The 14,145-nt window shown below is 47.4% G+C and overlaps 1 protein-coding gene across 6 annotated transcripts; it reads right to left on the reverse strand.

The window, feature by feature from the left end:
- Window positions 1–13: 13 nt before the first annotated feature.
- Window positions 14–12,633, reverse strand: ZDHHC4 (zDHHC palmitoyltransferase 4). Of its 6 annotated transcripts, none has more exons than XM_010344809.2 (8): window positions 12,555–12,605; window positions 11,339–11,515; window positions 8,912–9,035; window positions 8,065–8,138; window positions 7,186–7,364; window positions 6,160–6,285; window positions 3,933–4,177; window positions 14–367 (listed from the first exon to the last, which is right to left on the reverse strand). In XM_010344809.2, the coding sequence occupies exons 3-8, from the start codon at window positions 9,026–9,028 to the stop codon at window positions 74–76; spliced, it is 1,035 nt and encodes a 344-aa protein (XP_010343111.1). In that variant the 5' UTR covers window positions 9,029–9,035; window positions 11,339–11,515; window positions 12,555–12,605; the 3' UTR covers window positions 14–73. The 6 variants fall into 6 exon arrangements, with proteins under 6 accessions (XP_010343111.1, XP_010343110.1, XP_010343109.1 ...); XM_010344808.2 differs by lacking the exon at window positions 12,555–12,605 and adding an exon at window positions 12,334–12,421; XM_010344807.2 differs by lacking the exon at window positions 11,339–11,515 and having other exon boundaries at window positions 12,555–12,633.
- Between the last annotated feature and the right edge of the window lie 1,512 nt (window positions 12,634–14,145).

The following is a 14,145-nucleotide window of genomic DNA, read 5'->3' on the forward strand; positions in this document are numbered from 1 at the left end:
GCCATGCTCAGAAAACGAGCAAATCCACGTGTAAATAAATGGGAACTACAGCTCAAAGGCAGTCACACACTTGTCATTCTTGTTTCTTCCTCTCATGATATGGAAAGGCAGGTAGAAAGATCTCTTGAAGGTTGCTCCAAAGCCCATGGGAGTGAATGTTCTGGTGGACCTGGGGTTCTGCTGACGGACGCCGGGCCACAAGGGGACAATGCCAGCAACAGGCCCTGTCACCTCTGTGCCACTCGTTAGTAGTCTGGTTGGTGGCCGCCAGGTATATAGCAAAGCACAGGTAGCCACCCAGGAGGAAGCTCAGGACCACAACAAAGCCCAGCATGAAGACAATCCGTGGAAAGGTCAGGAACAGGTACTAGGGGCAAAGAAACAGCAGTGCTGGACTGTGACATCCATGAGGGTGAACACCCACCAACCCTGGTCCTGCCCAGCCACCAGCGCTGCTTCCTCAGCCCACCTACCTGTGTCCAAATGTGACAAACTGAATATAAACAGCTGACAAGCAGCCCAGGAATAATCCCAATACATACAAGAGTTTCCTATGGGATGAATGAAGTGGTCACACACAGGGAGAAGGGAAAGTTTACTCAGGAAATGTGCTATTCCAGTTAGATAGCTATAAAAGAATGCAGACTTCATTCATCAAAACAAAAGCCAGATGGACAAGAGATCAATGTCCTAAAACAAAATACAACCCCAAAAATAGATATACAAGGATATTCATTGTATCACTGATTTTATCAGCCCCTCTTCCCAAAAGAAACAAGATTTTTCTTTTTTTTTAATAAATAGAAACGGGGGATAGGCAGGGTGGCTCACGCCTGTGATCTCAGCATTTGGGGAAGCCAAGGTGAGCAGAACACTTGAGGTCAGAAGTTTGACACCAGCCTGGCCAACATGGCCTTCTCTAATAAAAAATATAAAAATTAGCCAGGGGTGGTGGCACATGCCTGTAATCCCAGTTACTCAGGAGGCTGAGGTAGGAGAGTCGCTTGAATCTGAGTGGTGAAGGTTACAATGAGCCGAGACTGCACTACTGCACTCCTGCCTAGGCAACACAGTGAGACTCCATCTCAAAAAATAAAAATAAAAATTAGGCCAGGAGTGGTGGCTCACGCCTGTAATCCCAGCACTTTGGGAGGCTGAGGTGGGTGAATCACAAGGTTGGGAGTTCGAGACCAGTCTGGCCAACGTGGTGAAACCCCGTCTCTAAAAGTAAGATAAAACAAAAATTTAAAAATCAGTAGAAACAGGGTCTTGCGGCCGGACATGGTGGCTCACGCCTGTAATCCCAGCACTTTGGGAGCCCAAGGCAGGCGGATCACCTGAGGTCAGGAGTTTGAGACCAGCCTGACCAACATGGAGAAACCCTGTCTCTACTAAGAATATAAAATTAGCTGGGCGTGGTGGCCTGTAATCTCAACTACTGGGGAGGCTGAGGCAGGAGAATCACTTGAACCCCAGAGGCAGAGGTTTCAGTAAGCTGAGATCGCACCATTGCACTCTAGCCTGGGTAACAAGAGTGAAACTCCGTCTCAAAAAAAAAAAAAAAAAAAAAAAAGTTACCATACGACCCAGCAATTCCACTCCTAGGTGAATTTACCAAAGAAGTAAAAACATATGTCTACACAAAAAACTTGTACATGAATGTTCATAGCAAAAATAGCCAAAAAGTGAAAACACCAAAATGTCCATCAACTGATGAACAAATAAATAAAATCTGGTCTATCCATACAATGGAATGCTATTCAGTCATTAAAAAAAAAAAAAAAAAAAAAAATGAAGTGAGGCCAGGTGCGGTGGTTCACACCTGTAATCCTAGCACTTTGGGAGGCAAAGGTGGGTGGATCACTTGAGGTCAGGAGTTAGAGATCAGCCTGGCCTACATGGTAAAACCCCATCTCTGCTAAACATACAAAAATTAGCCAGGCATGGTGGCACATGCCTATAATCCCAGCTACTCAGGAGACTGAGGCAGGAGAATCACTTGAACCCCGGAGGAGAGGTTGTGGCGAGCCAAGATCACATCATTGCCCCCTCCAGCCTGGGCAACAAGTGCAAAACTCCATCTCAAAAAAAAACAAAAACAAAAACAGAGCCAGGCGTGATAGCTCACGCTTGTAATCCCAGCACTTTGGGAGGCTGAGGCGGGTAGATCACAAGGTCAGGAGTTCAATACCAGCCTGGCCAACACAGTAAAACCCTGTCTCTCCTAAAAGTACAAAAATTAGCTGGGTGTGGTGGTGGGCACCTGTAGTCCCAGCTATTCGGAAGGCTGAGGCAGGAGAATCACTTGAACCCGGGAGGCAGAGGGTGCAGTGAGCTGAGATTTCGCCACTGAACTCTAGCCTGGGTGACAGAGGGAGACTCTGCCTCAAAAACAAAAAACAGAATTAAGTAGATTCATGCTACAACATGAGTTAACCCTGAAAACCTTGTGCCACAAGAAAGAACCCATATACTGCACGATTCCATTTATATGAAGGGTCCAGAAAACACCAATCCCTAAAGACAGAAAGTAGATTATTGATTACCTGGGTCTGGGGGAGGAGGGAATGGGGAATGTCTCCTTTTGGGGATGAGAAAAATGTTCTGATATTAGATAGTGATAAGAGCTGCATAACTCTGTGAATATACTCATACCACTGAATGGTATACTTTAAAGAGTGAATTTTATGATATGTGAATTTTTTTTTTTTTTTTTTTTTTTTTTTGAGACAGAGTTTTGCTCTCGTTGCCCAGGCTGGAGTGCAGTGGCATGAACTTGGCTCACTGCAACCTCTGCCTCCTGGGTTCAAGCGATCCTCCTGCCTCAGCCTCCTGAGTATCTAGGTTTACAGGTAGCCACCCCCATGCCTGGCTAATTTTGTTGTATTTTTAGTAGAGACGGGGTTTCACCATGTTTGCCAGGCTGGTCTCCAACTCCTGACCTCAGGTGATCGGACCGCCTTGGCCTCCCAAAGTGCTGGGATTACAGGTGAGTCACCACACCCAGCCCGATATGTGAATTTTATACCAGTTTAGAAAAAGAAAAAACTTAAGGGCCGGGCACAGTGGCTCACACCTGTAATCCCAGCACTTTGGGAGGCCGAGGCGGGCAGATCACGAGGTCAGGAGTTCAAGACCAGCCTGGCCAATATGGCAAAACCCCATCTCTACTAAAAATACAAAAATTAGCTGGGCATGGTGGTGCGCGCCTGTAGTCCCAGCTACTCGGGAGGCCGAGGCAGAATTGCTTGAACCCAGGAGGCAGAGGTTGCAGTGAGCCGAGATTGTATCAATGCACTCCAGCCTGGGTGATAGAGCGAGACTCCATCTCAGAAAAAAAAAAAAAAAAGAAAAAAAAAAAGGGAAAACTTCATGTTTGTTAGTTTTTGAGACAGGGTCTTGGTCTATCACCCAGGCTGCGGTGCAGTGGCGAGATCTCAACTCAGTGCAACCTCTGCCCCTTGGCTTCAAGCGATTCTTGTGCCTTAGCCTCCCGAGTAGCTGGGACTGCAGGCACATGCCACCACATTCGGCTAATCTGTTGTATTTTAGCAGAGACAGGGTTTCACCATGTTGGCCAGGCTGGTCTCAAACTCCTGAGCCCAGGCAATCTGCCTGCCTTGGCCTCTCAAAGTACTACGATTACAGGCATGAGCCACTGTGCCCAACCCCGGCTCATTTTTGTATTTTTTGTAGACACAGGTTCTCTACAAGAGACTAGTTATTCACTCATCAGTTGATGGACATTTGGGTGTTGCCCAGGCTGGTCCTCAACTCCTGGCCTCATGTGATCCTCCCACCTTGGCCTTCAAAAGTGCTTGCATCACAGGCATGGGCCACCGTGCCCCACCTAACTTCATGCTTTTACTAGGAAAATAAATGTCCTTTTTGCAATTCTGAAACTTGAAGTCAGAAACCTACAGCATAATTACCTGAATAAGAAAGACCGTGTCCATAATGTGGAGGTGTCCAAAGTCATCAATGTAAGTCTCCTGGTATAGGTCTGACATCACCACCAAGTGGACCAGAAAAGCGGTGCTCACAATGGCGACAGTGGCAGCCGAGGCTGTCAAGGTCAAGAGGTAGATGAGGAAGTACCTGATGTTCCAGGCCCCGATGCAGTTGTTCACCCAAACACAGTGATGGTCAAAACGGTGCACACACCAGTTACACACACCTGCACAGAAACAAGGGGACAAGTGCTGGGATGGTGCCTGATGAGACAAGGAAACCGCACACCTGCTGAGATTTTCACAATCTGACCACTGGATGTATGACAGGGGAAAATGGCAGCTGCTTAGTTCCAAACTAAGCTTTTGGAACTGCAGTGTCCAGTACAGTAGCCACCAGCCAAATGTGGGTATTGAGCACTTGTAATCTGACTACAAAAAACATCTGAGGTAGTGGTGGCATGCACCTGTGGTCCCAGCTATGCAGAGACTAGGCAGGAGTATCGCTTGGGCATGGGAGATCAAGGCTGCAGTAACTATAATCGTGCCACTCACTCTAGCATGGGTAACAGAGTGACACCCTATCTCAAAAAAAAAAAAAAAAAAAAAAAAAAGAAAATGGGAAGGACATTTTGTCAATGTTGACAAGTTTACAGTTGTTTTTTACTACAATACTCCTTTGAATTCAGTGTGAATATAGAGGCAACACAAAAGTTAGTGAATTTACTTCAATTGGACGGACATAATTTTAAAACTGATGTTTCTGCTTTAGGTCAATTCTTCTGATTAAGATGAGGCATTATGTCAATGTAGACATGGATGGTAAAGGACAATGATTCTTGTGTTACCAAAATAAGATATTGGAAAACTTTTAAGAATTCCTGGATATAGGTTGCATATGTGAGTCTACCTTTTCAACTGCACATTTTATTAAATCTAAATACACATTTTATTAAATCTAAATTCTAAAATGAAAATTTGGTGTCCAAATCAAGATATGCTGTAAATATAAAATACATACCAGATTTTAAAGGCTTAGTATGAAAAGCAGAATATAAACAATCTCATGAAGAATTTTTTACATTGATTACATGTTAAAATGGTATTTTACATACGTTAGGTTAAATAAAACCCTGATTAAAACTGTCTCCAAGCACAGCTACATTTTGAAAAATATTTTTTTTTTGTTTTTGTGCCCACAGAAAAAAAAAATAAATAAATAAAAATATTTTTAAAAACTGTTTCATGGCTTTTTTTTTTTTGAGACAGGGTCTCGCTCTTTTGCTGAGGCTGGAGTGCAGCAGTTTTTTTTTGTTTTTTTTTTTTTTGAGACGGAGTTTCACTCTTGTTACCCAGGCTGGAGTGCAATGGCGCGATCTCGGCTCACCGCAACCTCCGCCTCCTGGGTTCAGGCAATTCTCCTGCCTCAGCCTCCTGAGTAGCTGGGATTACAGGCACGCACCACCAAGCCCAGCTATTTTTTTGTATTTTTAGTAGAGACGGGGTTTCACCATGTTGACCAGGATGGTCTCGATCCCTTGACCTCGTGATCCACCCGCCTCAGCCTCCCAAAGTGCTGGGATTACAGGCGTGAGCCACCGCGCCCGGCTTGAGTGCGGCAGTTTAATCATAGCTTACTGCAGCCTCGATCTCTCCTGGGCTCAAGTGATCCTCCTGCTTCAGCCTCTCAAGTAGCTAGGACTACAGACACATGCCACCATGCCCGCTAACTTTTGTATTTTTTGTAAAGGTGAAGTTTCCCCATGCTGCCAGGCTGGTTTTGAACTCCTAGGCTCAAGAGATCAGCCTGCCTCCCAAAGTACTGGGATTCCAGCCATGAGCCACTGTGCCTGGTCATATTCTATTTTTATTAGACAGCACTAGTCTAGAATTTTGGGCCCTCCCAGAAGACTAGCCTTTGCAGGATTGAAATCTGCAAACACAACATCCCAGAGAAACATCTTGTGGGCAGCACGTCCTGCCCTATGATAAGGGAAGGGCTGTTATACCCAGGGATGAGAACTGTCTACTACACAAGAACATAAACCCTGACCCTCATTCATCTCGAAGAAACCATTATCTCAACTCTATAAGTAGTGGCTACACCATGTCTGGGGGTGAACTATAGATTCAGGAAACATTCCTTCACAAACAAAGCCCACACGTGTGCTGTTGGGGGTGCCGCTGGAGCCACGAGAGCCACACTCACTGCAGTGCTTGGATCGAGCTGGTTTCCTTAAATCACAAGTAGAGCACCTCACATTCTTCGTAAACATCACTTCATCAAATTCATAAACATGAAGAAATAATAATTCATTTGCTTTTGTTATAATGCCTGGAAAAAGTAAGGACATATGTCAGTTTCATGTAACACGGTGGAGCAGATGGTCACGAAACCCATCCTGATAAAACACAACTGAAATCTTTAATATCTTTTTCTGAGATGGAGTTTCACTCTTGTTGCCCAAACTAGAGTGCAATGGCGCAATCTCGGCTCACTGCAACCTCCGCCTCCTGGGTTCAAGCAATTCTCCTGCCTTAGCCTCCCAAGCAGCTGGGATTACAGGCAAGCACCACCATGCTCAGCCATGTTTTTGTATTTTTAATAGAAACAGGGTTTCACCATGTTGGCCAGGCTGGTCTCAAACTCCTAACCTCAGGTGATCCACCCACCTCGGCCTCCCAAAGTGCTGGGATTACATGCATGAGCCACTGTGCCCAGCCGCTATCTTTAACATCTTAAGCAATTACTTATTTTTTTTTTTATTTTTTGGACACAGAGTCTCACATTGTTGCCCAGGCTGAAGTGCAGTGGAACAATCTTGGCTCACTGCGACCTCCACCTCCTGGGTTCAAGCAATTCTCCCAGAGTAGTAGCTAGGATTACAGGTGTGTGTTACCACGCCTGGCTAATTTTTGTATTTTTAAATTTTTTTAGTAGAGATGGGGTTTTACCATGTTGGCCAGGCTGGTCTCAAACTCCCAACCTCAGGTGAACCTCCCACCTCGGCCTCCCAAAGTGCTGGGATTACAAGTGTGAGTCACGGCGCCTGGCCAAGCAATTCATTTTGAATAATGGCTTTACTGAGACATACTCATTAACCTAATTCACCCATTTAAAGTGTAGAATTCAGCACAATTGTACACAAAGTGTACAAGGCCACTCCTTGTTTTCAGCACTATTAGTAAGACAGTGGAGTTGTCACCATGCTGTATGCTAAGAGCCTCAACTTACCAGGATTGGTTACACAAGTGAGGGTGAATGAAAACAGGTTTACAATTAGCAGCAGATAGGGCAGAAGGAGGTAGTACAAGGAGAACTCTAGCTCTTGACAGTAGCCAAATACTTCCCAGGTGTATTCAGTATAAACCATCCCTTGCAGGACCAGGTGCAGGACAATGAAGGTGTGGTTTCTGAAAGGAAACAGGCATATGGCTTGTTCATAGGGGCTTATACTTGAAGAAATCATAAAATACTAAATAAAGTAACTGAGGGCCAACCACTTGCTTTGGGCTTGAGATAATAGTAAGAATTACACAGAAAACCATGTGACGCCAGGTGCGGTGGCTCACACCTTGGGAGCACTTTGGGAGGCTGAGGCAGGCAGATCACAAGGTCAAGAGATTAAGACCATCCTAGCCAACATGGTGAAACCCCATCTCTACTAAAAATACAAAAATTTAGCTGGGCCTTGTGGCACACACCTGTAGTCCCAGCTACTCAGGAAGCTGAGGCAGGAGAATCACTTGAACCCAGGAAGCAGAGGTTGCAGAGAGCCGAGATCACACCACTGCATTCCAGCCTGGGCAACAGAGTGAGACTCTCCCTCAAAGAAAAGAAAACCATGTGAAACATTCTGCATGTATTTAACAGAAACACGTCAGTATTTTCCCAATCTTTAAATATCACTATTTAAAAGCAGACAAGTTAAAACCTCAGTCTCAAAAGGCAGACTGACTATGAGTAGAGGTTCCCAACTCAGGACTCATGATTCTTTCCAGCATTCTTTCTCTCAGCATGCTGGAAACCACAAGGAGCTTCCTGAAGCTACAGGATCACAACAATTAATAAAGCAGAAAAGAGGAGGATATTTAAACTCTGAAATATAAATACCTTGTATGGAAAAGGTAATGAAGCAATCTGTGCATGGCTCTCTGAAGACATTCTGGAATTATATAGGAAAATATCTGAAAAACAAAGAGAAAGACTCAACTTCATTTCTCATTTCTTCTCCCAAACGAATCAGACACTCCACATTCAGCTGGCAAAATGGGTGATGGCAAGTCGTTTCCGTATATAGTGGTTCAGGTGCTCTTTCCCCAGCCTGGGTTCAATCCCAGGTTCCAGTGTCCACACCCAGAACACTGGGCATTAGCCCAGGTCCCTGCCAAATCCACGCCTTTCCATGGGTTGCTTGCCCCAGTTTTGCTCACTTTGATCCCTGAAGGAGGAGGCCAGCCAATGCTGAGCTTTCTCCTCATACATCCCCCAGAGTCACCCATCAAGCCCCCCGGTGGACATTGCTCACATCCATGCCCAGTCACAAGCATTTAATACAGAGGAAATCAAATCCAAGCAACCTCTTCTCTCAAAGAACCACCACAGGAGGACTTTCAGCAAGAACAAAAAACACACACACAGACAGAGGCTGTGGAATGTCCCATAACAACTGCCATCAATGAAATCAATCAATCAATTAAGTTAAATGGCATCTTTGTTGTTGTTGAGACAGGGTCTCACTCTATAGTCCAGACTGGAGGGCAGCAGCATGATAGCTCACTGCAACTTCAAACTCCTGGCTTAAGGGATCCTCCTGCCTCAGCTTCCTGGGTAGCTGAAATTACAGGTGTGAGTCACTGCACCCAGCCTGGCATCTCTTCTTTGTCTTGTAGTGAACCCGGTGAGTCTCTTAGACTAGCACAGTATTCAAACACCAGTGGTATCCAAGGATCATCCTCACCTGTGCTCCTTCCCTGACCAGGCCTTTCGAGCAATGGGTTTTCGAGCAGATGCAGATCAGAACCAGACCCATCAGCACTGAAGCTAGGTAGAACAAGAAGAGGACCAGAAAGTCCATCCTGGGGCTACAAAGGAACAGAAAGAGTGTGACTATCTGCTACTGAAAGGTTTCTTCCATGGCACATATTCTCAGGCGTCAACTCCTAAAAGGCTACCAAAACAGAATTCATCTAGACTTTAATGACATCTCAAAGCAAAAAGCAGAAAAACAGAATTCACCAATCCTCAGGCACGCACAACAGAGGACTGCTGCTTCTCAGTGGGGCCTCCCAAATGATCCTGAGCTCCCTCCATCAAGATAAAATTCTGGGCCAGGTGCAATGGCTCATGCCTGTAATCTCAGCACTTTGGGGGGCCAAGGTGCACAGATCGCTTGAGCTCAGGAGTTCAAGACCACCCTGGGAAACAGTGAGACCCTGTCTCAATTAAAAAAAAAAAAAAGATATATATATTCATACATATCTTCTTTTTAACAGTTTCACTCTTGTTGCCCAGGCTGGAGTGCAGAGGCATGAGCTCGGCTCACTGCAACCTATGCCACCCAGGTTCAAGCAATTCTCCTGCCTCAGCCTCCCTAGAAGCTGAGATTACAGGTGTGTACCCCACACTTGGCTAATTTTTGTATTTTTAGTAAAGATGAAGTTTCACCACATTGGCCAGGTTGGTCTCAAACTCCTGACCTAGGTGATCTGCCTACCTCAGCTTCCCCAAGTACTGGGATTACAGGCGTGAGCCACCGGCCCCAGCCCAAGATAAAAATGTTGAATCTAACTCTGTGGTCTGCCTTTGGGGCATCTCCAACCTGCTAACCCAAAATAAAGTGAGAAAGAAAATGTATCCCCCTTCCTTGCCTCCAGGCACAAATCATTCTTTTACTTCCTTAAATATTCACAAAGATACAGGAGGTGCCCCAAAGAATCTTCTAACAATGCCTTGAGAACAAGCATCTCCTAAAGCATGCGGCCCCCTAAGGCCATTTATCTGCCCCCCACCCCCCCTACCCCCCGCGCACTTCAGGAAGGGGTACCTCTTTCACTGGTGGTCAGTGAGAGGAGCACAGTATGTGGTGGCCCTCCAACGGTCTGAGGGACAGTGAACTGGCCCCCTGTGTAAAAAGTTTGGGGACGCCTGTCCTAAAGGCAGTGAGGAGCCCTGCACCCAGAATCAGGCATCCTGTCCTAAGAAGCATCCCTCCAGGGCACTGTCCACAACCATGAGGGATCACCCTCTGGAACCAGAGTCAACACACAGGCCTGTGTTAAGAAATTGGATACTGAGGCCGGGCGCGGTGGCTCAAGCCTGTAATCCCAGCACTTTGGGAGGCCGAGGCGGGTGGATCACGAGGTCGAAAGATCGAGACCATCCTGGTCAACATGGTGAAACACCGTCTCTACTAAAAATACAAAAAACTAGCTGGGCATGGTGGTGCATGCCTGTAATCCCAACTACTTGGGAGGCTGAGGCAGGAGAATTGCCTGAGCCCAGGAGGCGGAGGTTGCGGTGAGCCGAGATCGCGCCATTGCACTCCAGCCTGGGTAACAAGAGCGAAACTCCGTCTCAAAAAAAAAAAAAAAAGAAATTGGATACTGGATACTGTGTTAGGATATTGAATACCGGGGCTGGGCATGGTGGCACATTGGGGGCCAGGGTGGGCAGATCACAAGGTCAGGAGTTTGAAACAAGCCTGACCAACATGGTGAAACTCTGTCAATACTAAAAATACAAAATTAGCTGGGCGTGGTGGCGCACGCTTGTAATCCCAGCTTCAGGAGGCTGAGGCAGGAGAACTGCTTGAACTTCATCTCAAGGCGGAGGTTGCAGTGAACCGAGATCATGCCATCACATTCCATCCTGTATGACAGAGCGAGAGTTTGTCTCAAAACAAACAAACAAAACCTGGATACTGGAATTCTTTTCCACGTTGTAGTGGTTTAAAAAAAAAAGAAAATAGAAAAGAAAAAAAAAGATAATGGAACTGGCCAGCCATAGTGGCTCGTGCGTATAATCCCAGCACTTTGGAAGGCTGAGGTGGGAGGATCACTTGAACCCAGGAGTTCAAGACCGGCCTGGGCAACAGAGTGAGACCCCATCTCTACAAAAAATACAAAAATTAGCTGGATGTGGTTGTGCATGCCTTTGGTCCCCAATACTTAGGAGGCTGAGACGGGAGGATTGCTTGAGCACAGGAATTCAAGCCTGGGCAACAGTGAGACCCTGTCTCAAAAACAAACAAAAAAAGATACCAGAACTGGTTACTTTTAACCTTAGTAGATATGATTCCGGGCTGGAAATACAAGTGAGATAACCAAACAAGAAACTATTCATGACATGATAGGGTTAAGAGCAAACAAACAGCAGCAATGCTCACAGCGTGATTCAGGGTGCCCAGCCTACATTTCTCTTGGATAATTTTCAGCCAGCAGCTCTGGCATTACTCCTCCCCACATTCACAGATAATTCAAACAGCAGCTCCTCTGGGGCAGCACTCTGTGCGTGGCACAACCCGTAGCTGCCGGACATGGTTCTCCCCAGAGCTTGGATCTGGCTACAGAGACACATCAATTCAACACCCATATAAGACAAGAGTAGCAGTCAAAGGCAGATACATTGTGGAAAAGAATTTGGAAATAGGGGATGTTCAGCACCCCCAGCATAAAGGGGTAAGACTTTGGGAGAAATGGCACAGGCTCAGTTGCTCAGGCCTGCTCCCAAATCTTTGGGAGGCCAAGGTAGGAGGATCACATAAGGCCAAGAGTTCAAGACCAGCCTAAGCAACATAGTGAGACCACCCTCCCTACATAAAAATTTAAAAACCAGCAGGGCGTGGTGGCGCGTCCCAGCTACTTGGGAGGCTGAGGTGTGAGGATCGCTTGAGCCCAGGAGGTCCAGGCTGCAGTGAGCTGTAAACCTGCCGCTGCCCTCCAGCCTGGGCCACAGAGCGGCACCCCATAAATAAAAATAATAAAATAGGCCCGGCGTGGTGGCCCACTCCTCTAATCCTAGCACTCTGGGAGGCCCAGGCGGGTGGATCACCTGAGGTCAGGAGTTCGTGACCAGCCTGACCAATATGGTTAAACTCCATCCCTACTAAATACAAAAAAATTAGTCGGGCGTGATGGCGCACGCCTGTAATCCTAGCTACTCGGGAGGAATCGCTTGAACCCAGAAGGCGGAGGTTGCAGTTAGCCGAGATCACGCCATTGCACTCCAGCCTGGGCAACAAGAGCGAAACTCCGTCTCAAATAATAATAATAATAATAAAGACTTTGAAAGAAACAACCGGTTGGGAAAAAATAAGCCAAGCTTTGGGTCCTCCCTGCCCCTCCCCACTAGGGCCTCCCGAAACTGCCCCCATCAAGGCACCTCCTGGACCGGCCTGGCCGGAGCTTTCCCTGCAGACTGGAGCCTGGTAGAGGAACGCGGAGTGCAGCAGGCTCGGAAGGGACAACAGGCCGCCCGGGACTCGGGGGAGGTAGGGGTGGAACGGCGGCCCCACACATAAGGGGGTAAGGGAGGGTCAGGGGAGGAGACCGACGGTCATGGGACAGCATAAACTTCAGACAGCTCCACGGAGGCTGCCTTACCGCCAGCGTCTGCCAACCGCCAGGCGCTCGGCTTCGGCGCCTCATGGGCGCGCCACCAGACTTCCTGCGAGCTCATGACGTCAGCAAGGCGCCCCTGCGAGGCCGACTTCCGGCGGAAGTGCGCGAGGGCCGCCGCGAGTTGCCGCGCTGGACGCGTAGTGATCTCCCCGGTGTCTTCGCAGCCAGCCTGGAGACCTCCGTGGCCGAGTGTAACCGCTGGGAAGGGCGATTTTATTTTATTTATTTTATTACATATTTTTAAATTTACTTATGTATTCATTCATTCAAAAACAGCCTCGCTCTGTCGCCCAAGCTGGAGTGCAGTGGCGCTATCATAGCTCACTGCCTCAGCCTCTCACGTAGCTGGGACCACAGGTACATGTCACGACACCCGTCTAATTTTTATTTTTTTGTAGAGACGGGGGTCTCCCTATGTTGCCCAAACTGATCTCGAAACTCCTGGGCTCAAGCGGTCCTCCCACCTCGACCTCCCAAAGTGTTGAGATTACAGGCGTGAGTCCTTGCACTGGGTTGTAAGTGGGATTTTAGAGCAGTATTGCCAGGAAACTTACAGGAGGACCGACCTGGGCCTGGTGGGGGCGGCAGCGCTGGGGCTGTGACGGACTAAGCTGCCCTGTGGCCTGGGCAGAACCCAGTCATGTCCCAGCTCAGCCTAGCAGGGGGATCCGGGTGGCCCAGGGCAGTCACACTTTGGGGGCTCTGAAACTGTGTCTGCGTTGTGGACAGAGTTTGCTTCCAGCCACCCACACTGTTGGGATCTAGCTGAACAGTTCCAGCATCTTCTGTTGCAGAAGCGGCTGAAAGCACAATGTGTACCCATCAGTCAGATTCCGCTCAATGTGTGTCCTTGCACCCGATGACAAGGACATCTTGCTCTGTACAGCCCTGAATATCCTCTCCCTGGGGCAGTGAAAATGCTTGACCACAAACCTTGAGGATAAAAGGGAAGGCTGTTTGATGCTAGGCAGGCTTGGGGTAACAAGAGCTGCTTCCAAACAGCCCTGAGAAGGCCCCATGGGGTGTCCTTTCCTCTGACCGTCTCTGAATCAACTGAAGCCAGGGTCTATTCTTGATGCCTCTGAAGGCCTGAGCCAGGCCTGTCCTCCTTTGAGGGGAAATGTCTGATCTCCAAACACTGGCCTTAAAACTCTTCTCTTTTCCTGTCTCTGCTACCTATGTCAGCTTCTTGATGCCTTTTCTTTTCTTTTTTTAAAAAACTGCTTACCAACAGGAAGCCTTCTCCTGTGTACATTGTATCCAAGGTCTTAATACATTTATGGACACAGAATTGAAAAAGCAAGGCTCATACCTATAATCCTAGCACTTTAGGAGGTCAAGGTGAGAGGGTCCCTTGAGCCCAGGAGTTTGAGAACAGCCTGGGCAACATATGGAGACCTTGTATCTACAAAAATTTTAAAAATTAGCCCAGTGTGGCATGCATATGTGGTTCCAGCTTCTTGGGGGGCTGAGGTGGGAGGATTCTTTGAGCCCAGGGGGTCAAGGCTGCAGTGAATTAGGATCACACTACTGTACTCCAGCCTGGGCAACAGAACAAGACCCTGTTTCAAAA

This window comes from Saimiri boliviensis, chromosome 20 (assembly GCF_048565385.1).
Source record: "Saimiri boliviensis isolate mSaiBol1 chromosome 20, mSaiBol1.pri, whole genome shotgun sequence".
Classification (NCBI taxonomy): Eukaryota; Metazoa; Chordata; class Mammalia; order Primates; family Cebidae; genus Saimiri; species Saimiri boliviensis.